General features: G+C 38.9%; 1 protein-coding gene across 3 annotated transcripts in view; it reads right to left on the reverse strand.

Annotated features, from left to right (window-relative positions):
• Positions 1–19,033, reverse strand: part of ERG (ETS transcription factor ERG) — a 103,071-nt gene that overhangs the window by 22,555 nt on the left and 61,483 nt on the right. For all 3 annotated transcript variants that reach the window (XM_075854609.1, XM_075854610.1, XM_075854608.1), the window contains exons 2-4: positions 9,935–10,152; positions 4,963–5,114; positions 342–545 (exon numbers count right to left, since the gene is read on the reverse strand). In XM_075854609.1, coding sequence (XP_075710724.1) covers positions 342–545; positions 4,963–5,114; positions 9,935–10,152 — 574 coding nt within the window. The remainder of the gene's footprint in view (positions 1–341; positions 546–4,962; positions 5,115–9,934; positions 10,153–19,033) is intronic.

Below are 19,033 nucleotides of genomic sequence, written 5' to 3' on the forward strand. Positions count from 1 at the left end.
CGATGTGGTCCGTCAGTGGTCGTTTGGATCTGTTGGAAAACGGATCTGTCACAGTGGTCACGACTCTGTTAGAAACGTAAGCCATGGCCCTAGTGTGAACAGAGCCTAAATATATAACTCCTTGTTCACATGACCTTCATAGTTAGGACAGATACATTTTCAAGCAGAACCCAACGAATCCTGATGGATTCAAGGAGTCCATCGTGTTTCCATTCTTATTGATGGTAAGAATGGTGCTACGGACTCGTTAAACTTGCCGTAGAAAACGGTAATGTGAACAGAGCCAAAAACGAATAGCACATATTTGATGGAATATAAAATTTGATACAGGATAATCATACTTTCTCTGAGGTAGTGAAGATGTGACAGGAGGATCTCGGCATTGTAGCATGAGGTGAGTCTTTGGAAGTCTTCTTTGGTCATTTTGCATAGCTCTTTCCCATCAACATTTTGGAAAAGCATCACGTCAACATCTGGGAGTCCATATTCTTTTATTGCCCATTCCAGCCACTGTCGAACGTGCTCTGTACTCCATAGGGTAGGGTCTACAATCGAAAAAAAAAAAATACATAGATTTTTTAGATATCCACGTGCCACAGATAAATTTTGTCTGCATCTAGATCTGTTTTTGTAAAAGCTACACTGCTTTGCTTGGCTGGAGGTAAATCTAGACCACGGCGTCTCAATCTTTTCTACTGGGGCCTCACCAGCCAGAACACGGTCATATCTCACCGCTGGTCATAGTCCATGCCTAAAAAATTGGAAATGACCTCAATTTATCATAAAATGTATCTCCTGAACCCAGTATAACATTCCAATAAGCACAAAAGGAGTCAGTTATGTTGCTAAACCTAAAATGCGTGCACCCATAGAAAAACCCACAGCATATAATCTGCCTCCTCAACATTTAGGGCCCACCAAACCAACAACTAAAGGGCCGCCTCACCAACAACTGGGAGCCAACCTTACCGTTTTAGAAGCACTGATCTAGACCGTTAATGAAACTCAGGTTGGGTTTGCCACATGAAAATGGTAACCCAATTAACCAATTTTGTTTTCTCGATCTTGCTTAGTTGCAACTTCCTGGAGACGGGATGGTCAAATTAAATTCTCAAAAATGTTCTATATCTTTTCTAATGTTCTGTTCCTTCAAAAATCTGCAAGTCAGCTCTAGATTGCACAGTGTGTCTTTAAGACGAACGTCCTTGACCAGATTTTTTGTGTTGGATTTTCAATTCCATGATATCGTATGTATATTGGCTCTTTTCTTTGAGAAGACCACTTCTCTAGAAGACTATTTTAACTGCAATTTTCGGTGGTGGTCTCTGAAGGTATCCATACAAGAGTGATTTTGATGGGCCAAAACAAAAGATTTTGAGAATTGACCTCCATTTATCATGATCACTGCTAACCACCAAAATTTCTTTGTGACAGAATTTGACTTGTTGGAGTTTTTCGGTCATTTGTTTTGAACAGTCATTGAGACGGCTCAGAAATCTTCGTTCTGTATGACCAAAAATATGTAAAGTGAATGCGCTAACAAAATATGTCATAAGATGCGTGCCAGATTTAAAACTTTGTGCACTTCCTGAATATACGAACAAACTTTTACATGTTTATTTTATGTTGATCATCGGGCATGGCCAAGGAGGTGTCATAATTTCATTTGTATACTTGTTTAGGTCCACAAAACATTTCCATCTTTTCGGCGAGAAATCTTTACATGTTTGTTACCGTCCTCTGTTTTACCAATTGACTATGAACGAGGAGTCAGCAATTATTCAACTTTTCAAAATCAGTATTGTATGGCCAACTTAAAAAGTTTCACTGTATTTGTTCAACTGCAGTTTTAAGGGTTGGCACCACCTTGTGGACATCTCAGCTACCGGTGACCACCACATTGTTTATAAATACTACTCTATTATAAATTCTAAATAGACCAAAAGGTGCATGGGGCCTTTGAACATCATTATTAAAACAGGAAATCACACTACTGTAAAGTGTAGCGGAGTCCAAAAAGTTACCAGCAGGGGTGTAGTATTGGGGCCAGAGATAGCAGTTGCATCGGGACCCTGGTCCCTATTGGGGCTCAAAGGCCCATCAGTCACATAAGAAGACACCAATACCCTAAATGGCACTTGATTGGTGGGACCCTAGTACAGATTTTTCATTAGGGACCAAGTGCTTCAAATTACACCTCTGGACACCAAACACTTGAATTGAATGCCAAGGAAGGTCTATGGTTTGCTGGCTTACAACATATTGAACTTTACTAAGGGTGACCATTATTAGCACATTTTGTAGGAAACTACGGTGCACGTGAAGTCTTAAGTGATAAAGTGGAGGGTCCAGTGAAAGCTTTTGCACCAAGTCACGGATATTTCAAACTAGGCCACACATCTAAACCTAATCTATGGTAATGCAAAACTTGAACAGGGAATCCTCATTCCCCCCGCTTTTCTCTTGTGGCCAGGATCAGACGTACTGGTGGTATGTATAAATATGGGCTACAGAAATTTTTCGCCAATGTGTGACAATGCCGGATCTCTACGTGGCATATATAGTGTCGTGACATCATTATAAGAGCAACCCAGTGTTGAGACTTTGGGGGCTTCCAGTTTAGATGTAGAGTTTATCGCACATGAACATACCCAATATTTTGTAGAACCAGAAGTCCTGATGCCAAATCTGTAACGGAACCCCAAAACTATCACATGTCATTCATAGTACTGGTCTACTCATATGGGGACCTTTTGGAACCTCTTAGGCTCCAGGGCCTGGGTGCGATCACAACCTCTGCACCGCCTATAGTTACGCCCCTGAGTAGAGCGATGTTTCCTGGCAGACCCCGGTGGGTATTTGTCAAGCTGTTGATCTGTCTCCAAAAGTTCAGCATTCTTGGACAGCTCCAGACCAAATGGAAAAGGAAAAGGGTACCACTAGGATCCCCATATCTGGTGCAAGGAGTACATTTTTGAAGAAATTTTAACATAAAGCTTCTAAGAGAACTGACATTTGTTAGAACACAATTCTTTTTTCTAACTTTTTGTATATGCTTCTTATGGTGTTTTATATAACTGTTTTGAAGTAGCAAAAAAAAATAATATTTTTTTATATTACTTCAAGCTCTTAAAACTTTAAATTCTATTTACGGTTTGGACTAACTTCCCAGCTGCCAAGGTTCATAATATTTATTTTGCAGCCCTGTAATGATTAGCGCTATGTATTTACACAGTCTAGAAACTTTAAAGACAATCTGCACAATTAGCTATTCAGGAAAATATGTGCTTGGCTTTGCCGCTGATCCAGTCCTTTGCTGAGCAAGCACATCCACGCAGCGAAGGAACAGAAATGTAAAAACACCTGGATGTGGGACAGCTGCCTCGCTGCGCCCAAAATTCGGCCAAAATTCTAGAACATTCATCATGAAAGGTCCGATTTTCTTTAGAAAAAAAAATATCTAAGTTGTTGAAAACCTCAAAAAGAGAACAACGTAGCAGAAACAAATCCTGAAATGGACACAAGTTGAATTTTATTATGTTTTGTGACATACAATTAACCTTTATGATAATTAATGGAATGCTCTCTGGCTCGAATATGCTATACAAACAGTCAAGCCAAAAAATAGTGCCATGGGCAACACCCAGCCTGGTACGAATCCAAAAAGACTGGAGGTAATATGAATTCACTATGAGACCTTTCCTGCCAAAGTGTCTGCAAATCAGCTGAACGTAGAAAAGCAATCAATTTCTAAAATATTTGTTTACAGCCGAGTTTATGAGCTCAAGGTTTTCGACATGGCAGGATCGGTGAAATGAAAGCATACTTCATATTTTTGTTTATGATCACAAAGAATCTCTTTGAACTCAGAAGGGGCTTCAGGGTCAAGTTGACTTGCACTGAGATAATAAGAAAGCCTTTGGAACTCATTTTTATTGTAGCGAGCAATGGGGATAAGATCACGGTTGTATGGCCGGCTGTAGAAAAATGACATCTGGAATGTGACTGGTTTCTACGACCAAAACCTCTACTTTTCCTTCGTCATAGCTTTCAAGAAGAAATAGGTAACATCTAAGAAAGCGGATCACAGGGGGAAGGGGGTCGAACAACTTTAGAGATTCACAATATGAAGTATGTCTTGCAGTGACTCAGAACATCCTTCGTGGATACCATCCATGGTCTGGAGATTCAGACCTCAAAAACATTATAGGCAAAGGGTCAACATCTTCAAAGGTGTTGGTCACTTGCTTCTGAATCTCTGGACTAGAACTGGTACTGGTGGTGTGAGCTGGAAGTACCTGTACCTTCTGGACTCCATCATGTCCAAGTTCCAAGAAAAAAAAAAGAGGTGCTCTAACTTGACCAAACTCTTCTTCCATGAAGCACAGTGACTATGATTTCAGATAAAGTACCTCCCAAAGAGGCGTAACTTAAAGCTCCAGGGCCCCAATGCAAAACCTGTAACGGGTTCCTCCAAGTATGACGGTGCTGGTGTCTTCTTAGGGGTGGAGGAGCAATTGGACCCATAAAGTACCATGGCCCAGATGCGACCACAATCCCTGCACCCCATATAGATACTCCCCTGTATAGAACACTATTGATCTGGGGATCATGGAGTCATGGGATGGGGGCAGCACTAATCTGAGTCTTTCTCATGGACCATTGGTTGCTGCTGGAATCAGTTCCTCGAAGGTAGGTAGGTTGGCACCCAATCTGCCTATGTTAGTGTACAAGGGTTAATGGTGGATAATTTTGCTTTGAGACCCCCTCTTTTCAATAAGAATTATCTTCACCACTAAAATAATAACTGCCCTGAAGAGAAAAAAGTCGCCTCAATGTTAGTATAATTTATGGGGTGGAGATCGAGACTAATTCCAACCCAAATTTCTCTTTTAAGTTAGGTAACTCTTTACTGTTGGTGAGAACCAAAGTTGACCTTGTAACCTTGCCTAGGAGACTTACCAGCTGGCACAATTACTCTTCGTTCATTGGTTGTCATATTGGGGGGTGGTATGTGTTTTTCTTCTATGTAGCTGCCATAGTTGATTCCTATAGGCTCTGATCCACTGCCCATTTTGCCTCCTTTTGCCATGCTGCAGTCATCTGGGGAATTCCTAGAAATAAAGACCAATATGATTTTAGGCATCCTAGTGAACTGAAATTGACAATACCGCTCATCTTACAAGTGCAATGGCGCTTTTTATTCTTTATATTCACTTCCAAAGGGTTAAAAATAGGAACATTTTAATATCCTGTAGCCAGGATGTTTTATACAGAAGTGAGAACCACAATAAACGAAACGTGTCCAATAAAAAGTATTGGGCAGGGTGGCAGTGAACAACAGAGCAAAACACTTAAAATCAGGACCAGTCTTAGGTTGCATGATACCACGCGAAATATCTTCTACTGATGCCCATGTTATAGTGTACCATATAGTGCCCAAATAATACACTTATACAGTGTATGAATAAACATGCCATACCGTGCCCAAATAATTACCACCATCAGACAGTGCCCACATAATATTGCCATAAGGTACCCAAATAACACTGTCAGACACAGGGCACACCCCTAAGGTTGGCCCTGCTCAAAAGGTCTCTTTGCTAAGGCCTCATGCACACGACCGTTAGGCCCCCTGTACATGTTTGTAGTCGTAATCCCGGTCCGTGATTACGGCTACGGCCGGCCGCGAGTGGCCGCAGACAGCCATCCGCATTTGTGGGCTGTGCTCCCATTATAAAGTATTGGAGCACAGTCCGAAAAAAAAAAAAATAGGACATGTCCTATTTTTTACGAAAGCTTTCTACGTCTCGTAAATATATGGGAAGGTGTCTGTCGGCCATCGAAATTAATGGGTGTCTGTGGCCTGTAGAAATGATTGGGTCCGCAATTTCATCAATAATTAATTACGGATGAAAACTACGGTCTTGTGTATGGGGCCTAAATCATCCCTACAGACTGCATGTATGGTCTGGATATGTGCATAGAAACCAATACATTTCCTATTTTCATATAAACTCCCTGTATCAACCAGTGTGCAAAAACACTAAAAAAAACTCCCAACACCCAGTGGTTCCCAGTATCCTCTCAATATAGCCCCTATATACATTACATTATAGAAGCAGAAACCTCTGTAAAGGGGTTGTCCGATAAGAAAACCCATATTCAAACACCCTATTAGTTAACAGAGCCCTCCATTCAGGACTCCTATCTATGAGCATCTCTCACACTGGAGGACCCATCATGTTTGTAGATTACACGGCCAGCTCATTGATTTCAATGGGAGCTATGTATGTAATGCTTTCTTTTTCCTGCGGTGGCGCTGCTGAGAAATTGAACACCTGCTGCTGTGGTCCCTCACGGATTACAGTTGATCTTTGGGGGTCCCAGGATTGTCCAATAGGGATCTAGGTTTTTTAAATGTGTTCATTGTACTGGACAGTAAATATTAATTCATTTTACTGTTTACTTAACCTAAAAATCAGATTTGGGCAGCTTGTGTTTTGCGATCACACCACCAGAAAAAAGAAAAATATTGGTAAATTTTTACAGTGATTTTTGTTTTCTTCGTATATACACTTTATATCAACTTTATTCAAGAGGGTCCCTACTTTAAATCTGACTATAGGACTGTCACAAGTACCCCCTGTGCTCAATGATCTCAGTGGGGAAGCACCTTGTTGGCAGTGTACAGATGTAGCCATCTTTATCTTGACTTTTAACACATTAAATAAACAATGGCTAGATCCCTTATCTTGACTTTTGTAATGACTTTTCAATGGCTTTTGTTGTGTGACATCACGCCGCAGCAAGTTATCAGAATCCAGATAAAGATGGCTACATCCGTACATATAATGCAGTAGTATGGGTGAACATGTGTAAGACAAAATACAGATTGTCCATATAGCACCGGTCCCGTATATATGGCTGTGGAATACATTTCTTTTTTTACAGTAAAACTTTATTTTACATGTTGTCTTCAGTAATATGAACACTATAGAACCCTTCTAAATGGAGTAATAAACGCCATGACATAGTTGACCAGTAGATGGCGATCTAGATTTGCAGTGAGGTTAATAAGGTTATTGCTAAATGAAAATTGGAGGGTGGGGCACTGGAGGGTATGTAGCTAACGGACAGTAGTGACAATAGATAAACTACGGCGGTCAAAATGACCTGTTAACTGTATTACTCAGGTCAATACCATTAGGGCGATACCAAATTTATATAATTTTTTTATGATGTATTAATTATGTGTTATATGTCGCCATCGTTTTTATTGGTGCCATTTTTAATAACTTTTTATTCTTTTTTTTTATAGGAGCTCAGGTGACTACAAAAAGCAAATTTGGTGTTTTTTTTTATTTTTACAGCGTTTACCCCTCAGGTTAAATAGCGTTATATTAGAATACTTTGCAATTTTACGGACGCGGTGATACCAATTATATTTTATTTTTAAAAAATTTGTATTACTTTAGGGGGAAAATAGGAAAAAGTTTTTTTTTGTTTTTTTGCTTTGAATTTTTTTTCTTTGTATTGTTGTTTTATTTTTTACTATTTTTCACTCCCACTAGGAAACTTGATCAAGCGATAGTTTGATCGTTGGTCCAATACACTGCAATACTTATGTATCTCTGAACCTGGCCGTTAGAAATGGGCATCAGCTGTAATATACAACTGACAACGGCGGCATACGGAGAGGGCTGAGCCCGTGAGCCCGCTTTATACTCCCTCCTACCAACTATGACCTACATTTACGTGAAATGTCACCAAGGGGTTAATGTAGTCAAAGTCATAGCTAGACATTTCCCAACCTGTGACAAAGATACAGCTCGCTGCCCTAGCCCTGTATCTAAAAATAATGGCTAAGGCAGAGTGGTTTGTTAGTGCCCCCCTAGAAATCCAGCACATAGGACTCATGGCTTCCTAGCTAGCACCCCCACCCCCCAGATAATTATTCTATCCTTTCCATAATATAAATAATCTTCCCATGCATGAGATTTTGTTTATATACAGCAGTCATTCTGAACTAGCAGAGCAGCAGTGTAAAGCATGGGGGATAGAGAAGCAGCCTGTGCTTATAACTTGTTAGATAAATTAGATATAGAGATATAGTCCCTAAGGGCAGATGTCAATTGCTATAGGAGCGGCCATGTTTCTTTATATGGAGCACATTCCTGGACATGGAGTATGTAAACAGCCCGGAGTACCCCTTTAAAGGAGTGCAGTGGTTAGCGGATAACAAAATGAATGTTATAAAAGAGGGAGAATACGACATTACTGCATGATGAAGGAAGAAGTTCTCTGTCCCCTCCCGGGCTTTACTCTCATATAGAAAAACATTTTCTTCCAGGATATTTTATGATTTTTTTTCCCCCCTTAAATTAGACAAAGTTGACTGCCACGCACTCTCACCACCACATCAAAACCATGTGAATGCCAGGGACGGGAACGTAACTGAACTCCCTGCTAAATAAAGCTGCTAAACCCAGATCAAAGTAAGAAAACATTTATATTCCGAGCACCGGCTTCTCCACTCCAGTGCTGATGTTACAGCTGATGAGTGACTAGACATAATAAAGACGTGTAAGCTGCTGAAATAAGGAGAAGGCAGAAAATATAAGGGACATCTATCAAGAGGAAAATAAAAATGGCCCTTTATTGTAAATTACAAATGTGAAAACCATTTTTTAATATCTTCTTTCTAGGCTGAGATATGGCCATATGAATTTGTAGGCCTGAAGCCTGAGGCTGCACTACTGAGAGATTCTGATCATATTTGCTGTTCTGATTTCTATCTGGTGGAACGTTGTCTTGGAGACCTTGTATGGATCCAGATAACCTAATATACCAGTATATACATCCTATTTAGCTTGAATAGTGGCACTGATATGTGGAGACATCACTTTATTTGGTAAGAAGTCATCCAGGGTTTGTGGAAAGTGGTCAACACCTTTAAATGTTTAGTCTTCAGACAAGACGATTATCTCAGAGGGGAACAGCAAAAATCAAACGCATCAAAACTTTGTTTCCCTCACTAGGACAACTCGGGCGCAGTCTATCGGTCCCTATACTAATTTGATTGTCTGTAAATCCCATAGAAATTAGTGGGATCCGTCGACTTCAAACATTAGGCTAAAGATAGACCAGTCCATTATTATGTGAATAAAGTTCTTACTATTTGTAAGACCTCAGACCTCTTCTTGCTGTCAGTGAATGGAAACGATTCATTTACTGACAGCAAACAGAGATCTTGCATTTGGTGGAAATGGAAACACAAAGTATGTTAGAAAGGGACAGAACTTGCCTGACAGCATGCTGACAGATATACGTTCACGGGCCCTATTTCCGCCACAAATGCCTTATGTAAATATGTCCCTGTCTGTGTCGCTATTTTACTTGGACTAGAGAAATCGGGGAAATCTGGGGAATCTCTCGTTCAGGACTTTCATCTATACAGCAGAGCGGAGGGCAGATACAAAGATCATCTCTTGGAGGACCCAACACATCCATGCATAACATGGACAGACAATTGATATCAATGGGATCTGTGCAGTTCTCCCCTGTGGTGGCGCTGCAGGGAAATTGAACATTTTCTGCCAGTTTGCCTTACAAAATACAAATCCCAAATACCAAATTTAGGACTCTCATCCATTACTCAGAGTGAAGAGCAGATACAAAGAGCATCTCTCACTATAAGAACAGTGTAATGCTTAATTTCCCCTGCGGTGGCGCTGCAGGGAAATTGAACACTTGCTGCCAAGTTTTTCTACAAATTACAGCTGATCGCTGGGGTCCCAGCAGCACAACACCCCATGTCCCCTTTAAGAAACGACTAAATAGAACTTTTAACATCTTGGCAGATGAAGGGATCTCTTTGTCACTAGAGAGTCATTGGCGTATTTAAAGTGACAGCGTAATATTTCCATTTTACCTGGATCCGTTAATTTGATTCGGGTTGCACTCCATCTTGATGGTGACTCTGGATGGGGGTTGTGTTAGCCAATCTTGCTGCGGGACACGTGGACTCATCTTTGAAGTTTGCCCATACTCACTGGAGGATGAAGCCGTCATCTCCGCCTTGGCGAGGTGGGGCGTTCCGTACGCGCACTCAAATAATGATTGATCTTCGCTTACCACTGACAACGCTTCCTGTAAACAAACAAAGGAAATCCAGAAGATTCAGTTGATTTATTTTTCACAGAAAGAATGAAGACATTTTCTGATGGAGATAAGACAAGGGCCAAATGTTTTTGTGTATTTTTTTGAATCTTGAGCATTATATCCAGCGGTGGGTCAACCAATACAGTCACAAGGAAGTTTATCATGTTCATTGCTGATAAGATAATTCGCACGCACACACACGTAAAACACAATACAGTGAAATTCCTATAATCCAGCAGAATAGATTATCGGAGATTCTGGATTATGAGATGGTCATAGAAAAGTATATAAAAAATAATGTAAATGGGTAAAGGAATCTTAAAGGGATAGACTAGTTTAAAAAACCCATTTTGGGGAATGCTGATTGAATAGATGAGAGGAGGTCCCCCTATAGGACTATTATGGGACTATCTATTAGCCAGAGCAGAGGGTCCCTCTCTCACTCTCTCTGGAGGACCCAGCATGTCTGCGCATTACATAGACACCCCATTGATATAAATAAGCAATATGTAATGAGGTGCAGTTTATAGCTGATTTCTGAGATTTCCAGCCGGGGGACAATATGTTATCAGTTTATTTTGGGGTACTCTTCTAGCAAAAAGTACCTTTGAAGGGGTTATCCAGTTTATAAAACCCATTTTCATACACCCTATTAGGGAATTCTGAGGTAATAGAGGGGGGGTCCTGTCCTGTATTACACATACAACACATTGATATGAATGGACGCTGTGTAATGCTTCATTTCACCTGTGGTGGTGCTGCAGAGAAATTGAACACTTACTGCCAGGTTTCCTTACATATACAGCTGATCACTGGCGGTTCCAGCAGGCGGACACTTTGTGATCAGTTTATTCTCAGGAAACTCTTCTAACATGTAGGGATTGTTGGACCCCCTTTAAGAATAAAAGCCTCTATCTATCTATCTATCTATCTATCTATCTATCTATCTATCTATCTATCTATCTATCTATCTATCTATCTATCTATCTATCTATCTATCTATCTATCTATCTATCTATCTATCTATCTCATATCTATCTATCTCATATCTATCTACAGATCTATCTATCTATCTATCTATCTATCTATCTATCTATCTATCTATCTATCTATCTATCTATCTATCTATCTATCTATCTATCTATCTATCTATCTTATATCAATCTATCATCTATCTATCTATCTATCTATCTATCTATCTATCTATCTATCTATCTATCTATCTATCTATCTATCTATCTATCTATCTATCTATCTATCTATCTATCTATCTATCTATCTATCGAGTTTTAGATTTTAGGTGGAAATACTTCTTAGAAACTTATGGTAAAATTGTTACTTTGGTAATGATAGAACATTCTGACAATCATCGGTTTTAGAGAAGCTAATTCGATGGTGAAAACCAATATGGCCGCACTTCCCGTTGTCAGTTTTGCACTACTACAGATATTTGCCCCTTTAACAGTTTCTCATTTCAGTTTGGACAACTCTAATAAAGATCATCCCATAGTAAACTGATAATTTAAAGGAGAACTCCAGTTTCGAACAAGATCACAGTCCCATAAGTGTTGAGTAACTTTGTTAATACTTTGCTTTACTTATTTCTTACTGATTTTTCATGATGGTTTCTTCTCCATTTAGGTCTGAAGCTGAATATAGAATTCTGCTAGTGTCCTTTACGATGCCAGTTATAGAGGTTTAACAATTTTATAAGAATATTTCCTTTATTAAGCTTTTAGAACATATTCCGATAAAGTGGTCAACCCCTTTAAACAGTTAGAGCTCAGCTGGTACAGGTCACATGTTTGACATGTTGAGGGTGGAGCTAAACTACTGTCTGTTTTCAAGGGAAAACAGAAGATTTTTGAAAGCAGCTCTGGATGTGAATGGAGGAAACATGAAATAACTCAAAATTTAAACTATTGTTAAAGTGGAATTATCCGTTAAAGAACCCCTTCATTCATAAGGTATAATATCCTAAAATCCTAAAATTTTAACATGCCTTATTCCTTGGTCAACAAGGCGGCAAGTAGAGCTAGAGATATCTGGCGGCTGCTTGTCCCCCTCTCCCCATGACACGCTTGACTAACAGATCTTTTCTAGTTAGTAGTTCAGGTAGAATTTACAATTTTCATATCTTGCTGCTGGAAATGTTTAGGAAAGCCTGGTAGGAACTGGGTGGTGGCAGTTGCCCCTTTGCCCTTCCCATAATCTGGCCTTGATGGTCAGTGAGACATTTGCCCATTCTTAGACTGTCCAATGAGCCACCAGAGTACAGTCCTCCCCTCTTCTATGAGAGAAAAGACGAAGATTGCCCAATAGATCAGAGAATCAGGCTGAAAGAAAATCACTCAATGTTTCTGCCGACTTTACATAAATATTTAAATCCCAGAGACAAAAGCAGCGGTAACAAAAAATATCTGAAATTTTGATTCCTAGGAATTTGACGGCAACTGAAGGTTTCTACAAGAAACGCAACCACTTTTCCCAAGAAAGTGACTGGTCAAGAGAATGACGAAGTCCATTGAAATAAACAATGTTATTTGAACCCAGCATAAGTTCAGTACAAACTGATCTAAAATGTGACAAATGGAGGTGCTCATGATAATGATTTATTCCACGAGTGATACTCATATTACTCTAGGTTGTTCTATATGCTCTAAATTATTGAGATAATAGGAAAGGGGAAAGGAGGAAAAGGAGCGTGGAGGGTTAATGGTCGCCTTCAATTGTATTGATACCGACTGCAATAGGGACAGAAAGATTATATTGTGCAATGTCCCCTTTTAATATTGCCACATTGTAAAGTTGTCGATGTTACAATGTATAATTGCGACTTTAGTCAAAATTAACAAAGTAGAAATTCTATTGGTTACTATCACTACTTTGATAAAAATAGAAGAGGTAGTGCTGCAAGGATGAATGGTGTATTTGAAATTCCTTGTAAACGCACTCCGCAAGAGGTTGTATTCAAATTCTGTGAGCAACTGCGTATTGCCTAATTGCGTTTTTTGTTATATTATTTTATTATTTATAATTTTTAAAACTTTCCAATTCGTTATTAGGTCATGTTATAGTACAATATAGACTGCAGAATATGCCAATAGGCAAAACGTTCGTTGGTGCGTTTTATGTACAACGCTGATTATTTTTATCCCCGTTATATGTACTTTAGTCAGCAGTATGACCATTATCCTAATGAACTGCCGGCTCTTAAACCACCACGTGTTGTGTTTAGGCCGCAGTGCACACAGATAGACAGGCTCTGTTTGAATTGTAAGTGTAACTTAATAAATTCAATCGTGTGATCTGCTGGTTAGTTAGGCCAGCAGATATTCAAGATGCACGCTGTCAAAGCCACGGCAACTCCGTAGCCTGTGGCGGTATTGCCACCACGTTCGTTCGTTCCCCTTTGTTTATCTGTGCGGAGCGAACTGACAGCTCAACACCTTGTAGTGCTGTTGCCACTACCTCCGTTCGTTCTGAGTTTGCAGTGAACGAACTAATTGCGGTAAGATTAGATTTTAAATTTCTAGATTTTCTCTCACTAATCTTGCCCTCTATAGTCGATAATCTTTCCCTATTGCCAGGGTCGGTATAGTCCCGACGCGCGTTTCACTGACCGAAGTCAGCTTCTTCCGGGGGCGGGAGCATTTTGTTTCTGAGGCTATTTAAAGCCCAGAGTTTGATTGACATTCAGTATAGCCAATCAGTTACATGGTGATTCGTTAAACTGTTACTGATCTAAAGGGAACTGTAATTTTGTTCCCGTCCGTGATTACAAAACAAAATAAAATCATCTCGTGCAGGATTCTCCCCAGCAGTGTTAAATAGGTTAACAAAAACCTTTAACATTTGTTTATATGTCCAAAACATTAGGACATATTATATCCAATGATATCACTTCGCATGCTCTATGTTATTCAATAAATTTAAAAGTAATATGCTACTGGACTGTCGTTAACTTTAATTATTCTATTCTTGGACCTACAAAAATCTTTATTATTTATTTTTTGTTTTTTATTTTATTATGTATTATTTATTTATATAGTGTTATATTAATTTTATTTAATTTTTTACTTGATTTTTTGAAAGATTTTTTAAGGTTTTATGTAATATTTATATGTTTTTATTGTTTTTGGTAATTGCTGACCCTTATAGGAAAAGTCCTAATTTACATTCTTTTCTAAGTAGAACCCTATGTACATACTTTGTATCGGTTAGATAAATTATCCCAAAAATTAATCTACCTTCAATAGCAAATGAATTCATGCGAGCAATATCACTGTTTCCCTATACTCTTTAAGTAGATATTCCTTGAGATCATGGCATTTGGTTGCACACAATATACCAGGATCTCCTATTATTTATGACCTCATTTCATGGACTTATTGCAAATATATAATTGACCCAAGACTGTTTTAATAACATTAATTCCAGGTTGACCATTCTGGGAGATTGGAATTATTGTGGATGGTGTAATGGGAGTGTCACTTATTTACAGAAAACAGCCAAAGTTGAAGGATTCGTTTAAACCATGTGGATTCACCGAGTTCATGTTGAAGATCCACTTACTCTCTTCTTGTAACAATAAGGAGTCCACATCTCCACCTCTGATTCCCGTAGTGAGGTGGCAAATTGCCCAGCCTGATAATTCTCTAAAATTGAGATTATGGCTGTGTTTAAAGTGTCTGGCCACTGGTGTTGGTTGAAACTGTTTATTTTGTTTTTTTGTCTCCATTTCCACTTTATCATAATTTCTTATGTTTCCAATATGTTCCCTTATTCTAGATTTCAAGTCTCTCTTGGTTTTTCCCACATAGTGTAGATTACACGTGCATCTTAGGACATATATCACCCCCTTGGTGGCACAGGTGATATGTTCCCGAATTTTGTAATAATCTCCTTTTCCATTCTTGAAACCCTGTTTTTTTATCAGGATTTGACAGGCTATACATAGGCCGCATGGATAAAACCCTGGGTATTTTTGTTCTTTCTTTTTTATACAATCCCTTGAAAAATGACTTTTTACAATATGTTGTTTTATAGTGTTACTTTTTCTATAACCTGAAGAGATTGTTGTACCGAGATGTTCTTTAAGGTCTTCGTCCAGTAGTAAAATCTGCCAGTGTTTTGCCATGATATTATACATTTCTTGCCATTTTTCGTGTAATGTGGTAATAAACCTTACTTTATTGTCACTTTTCGACTTTGTCTTGGTGACTAGCAGTGTGTCCCTGTCTGTCCTGAGTGCAATGTTATAAGCCTGTTTTATCTGATGTCCAGAGTAATGTCTATCCTTCAATCTTTGTTTCAAATCTACTGCTCCATCCTTGAAGTTTTCAAAGGTAGAGCAGTTTCTCCTTAATCTCAGGAATTCCCCTTTGGGGACCCCTCTAATTGTTCTTTTGAGGTGGGCACTATTAGCGTCTAGCAGGCTATTGGTAGCTGTCTCTTTCCGATACAGGTTCGTAACAATATCACGATTAAGATCAGTACCAATTCTAATATCTAGGAATGTGACCTCCTGTCTGCTGTAATTAAGGGTTAATTTCAAGTTCAAATCGTTGGTATTAAGTTCCTTTATAAAGTCTAGCAGTTCGCCCTCTGTCCCACTCCAGATGAACACGATATCATCAATGTATCTTCGCCATGTCGTAATCTTATCTATGTACATCTGGAGTGGCTCCCCAAAAACAACTTCTTCTTCCCACCATCCAAGGAACAAGTTGGCAAAGGTAGGTGCACAGGTTGTCCCCATCGCCGTTCCTTGGATTTGTAGGAAGAAGCGGGAGTCAAACACAAAATAATTCCTACTTAAAATAAATTTCAGAATCTTGTTGGCAAAAATCCTCCTGTTGGGGTTATAACCTTGTTCTCGTCCCAGGAAAAAATCCACAGCTTTGCAGCCTAAATCATGTCTGATACTCGTATAGAGACTCTCTACATCCAGGGTTACGAGAATTTCTCCCTCCTCCAAGTTAGCATTGTTTAGCTCTTGGAGTATTTGCATCGTATCCCTGGTGTAGGAGGGTAGTCTATATACAAAATCTCTTAATTCTTGATCCAGCCATTGACTGCACCTCTCAGTTAGGCATCCTTGGCCAGACACAATTGGTCTGCCCGGTGGATGTTCCGCATTTTTGTGAATTTTAGGTAACATATAAAAAGTTGCCACCTTAGGATGTCCAACTGAGAGAAACTTAGCCTCACCTTCTGAGATGGCCCTTTCTTCTACACCTGAATGGATAAGTCTCTCATATTCCTGTAGGAATTGAATGGTGGGATCCCCCCAAAGGGGTTTGTAGCAATCCTTATTATTGAGCTGTTTTTTGGCTTCCCTTGTGTAAAGATCCTTTGGCCAAATGACCACATTCCCACCCTTGTCGGATTGTTTGAATACTACATCCGTCCAGATTTTAAATTCTTCAAGAGCCTTATATTCCTCATGTGTGATATTATTTTGTCGTGGATTGTCACTTATTTTTAAAAGATCTTTTGTGACTAATTCCACGAAAACTTTAACTTGTGGACATATGTCCAAAGGGGGCATTTTCTTTGATTTTAATTTTAATCTCGGATTTAGCGTATTGGTTTCCTCTAATGCTACTGTTTCGATTTCCAAGTTAATTTCTTCACTCAAATATTCGCCTTCTATAGCTAATACTTCTAAGTCCTTCAAAGTTGCACTTTCTTGTGCATTAAGACTCCTATTGAGGGGGTCCATTAACCTATCTCTTTGAGTAAAGATTTTTTTATATATTAATTTTCGACCAAATAGATGTAAGTCTTTTATAACCTCAAACTTATTTAATCTAGGTGTTATACAAAAATTATAGCCTCTTTTAAGGATATTCGTTTGTGCTTGCGTCAGCACATGTTGTGACAAATTAATTATTTGCATTGTGTTGTGTTCACCAGGGTGTGTATTTATCTCCTTCTCCTGCCTTTGCGGGGACCTCCTCTGTCTCTCTGTTGTCCCCTGTATCCCCAACGTAATCTGTCCCGTAAAAAAGTCTGTTCTTGTAGTGTCTCTGGGTTTAAATAGCCCCTAGAGGTGCTGCTTTTTGTTCTTTCGGATTCCCCCTCTATTTCCGAAGAGTCTGAAACTTCAGATTCACTATTTTCTTGATTATAGCGAGAGAATCCTGGTTTAGTACTCTTTTGAAAATTTTTATCAGCAGCCCTCTGTGATCTATTACCCCAGATATAAACTGAGTTCGACTTATAATCACGCTGGTCACGTAAGAATTTCCTTCTCTTTTTTTCTTTTATTTTGGTTTCAATTTTATCAATCTGGACCAGGACTTTATCAAATTTATCCTCAAATTCTTTGTTTTGTTTGTGAGTTTCTAGGGCTTCTATTGTTTTGTTGAGTTGGGGTTCTATTTTTTCTAATAAGATGGATTCATCTTCCACCAAAATTGTCATCAATGTTCTAGAGCACAAGGTGTTGAGCTGTCAGTTCGCTCCGCACAGATAAACAAAGGGGAACGAACGAACGTGGTGGCAATACCGCCACAGGCTACGGAGTTGCCGTGGCTTTGACAGCGTGCATCTTGAATATCTGCTGGCCTAACTAACCAGCAGATCACACGATTGAATTTATTAAGTTACACTTACAATTCAAACAGAGCCTGTCTATCTGTGTGCACTGCGGCCTAAACACAACACGTGGTGGTTTAAGAGCCGGCAGTTCATTAGGATAATGGTCATACTGCTGACTAAAGTACATATAACGGGGATAAAAATAATCAGCGTTGTACATAAAACGCACCAACGAACGTTTTGCCTATTGGCATATTCTGCAGTCTATATTGTACTATAACATGACCTAATAACGAATTGGAAAGTTTTAAAAATTATAAATAATAAAATAATATAACAAAAAACGCAATTAGGCAATACGCAGTTGCTCACAGAATTTGAATACAACCTCTTGCGGAGTGCGTTTACAAGGAATTTCAAATACACCATTCATCCTTGCAGCACTACCTCTTCTATTTTTATCAAAGTAGTGATAGTAACCAATAGAATTTCTACTTTGTTAATTTTGACTAAAGTCGCAATTATACATTGTAACATCGACAACTTTACAATGTGGCAATATTAAAAGGGGACATTGCACAATATAATCTTTCTGTCCCTATTGCAGTCGGTATCAATACAATTGAAGGCGACCATTAACCCTCCACGCTCCTTTTCCTCCTTTCCCCTTTCCTATTATCTCTAGAATTCAATAGGTGGTGTACACCTGAGCATGGAGGGATAACTTATTCCATTTAATTTAAGAATACAAGTGGAGTTCTCCTCTACGAATCTCTGCTCTAAATTATTGTCAGCAGTGAAGTCATCAGAGATGTCATCAATAAACCGTACCTCTGAAATTTCCATTTGAGATAATGAAGGGGATGTCTCATTATGATAACATCTATCCATGCGCCCTATTACGGCATATGGACGTCATAGCTTGGGGTAATCCACTTAGGCCCACCTTCTATGAGCCAGGCTAGAGAGATGCTGCAAACAGCATCTCTGGCTCTGACAGTATTACATGGACGGTCGTTTATTTGATAGATAATGATATAGATAGATAGATAGATAGATAGATAGATAGATAGATAGATAGATAGATAGATAGATAGGTAGGTAGGTAGATAGATAGATAGATAGATAGATAGATAGATAGATAGATAGATAGATAGATAGATAGATAGATAGATAGATAGGTAGGTAGGTAGATAGATAGATAGATAGATAGATAGATAGATAGATAGATAGATAGATAGATAGATAGATAGATAGATAGATAGATAGATAGATAGATAGATAGATAGATAGATAGATTTAATCTGGCATTCGATAATCC

This window comes from Rhinoderma darwinii, chromosome 2 (assembly GCF_050947455.1).
Source record: "Rhinoderma darwinii isolate aRhiDar2 chromosome 2, aRhiDar2.hap1, whole genome shotgun sequence".
Lineage (NCBI taxonomy): Eukaryota > Metazoa > Chordata > Amphibia > Anura > Rhinodermatidae > Rhinoderma > Rhinoderma darwinii.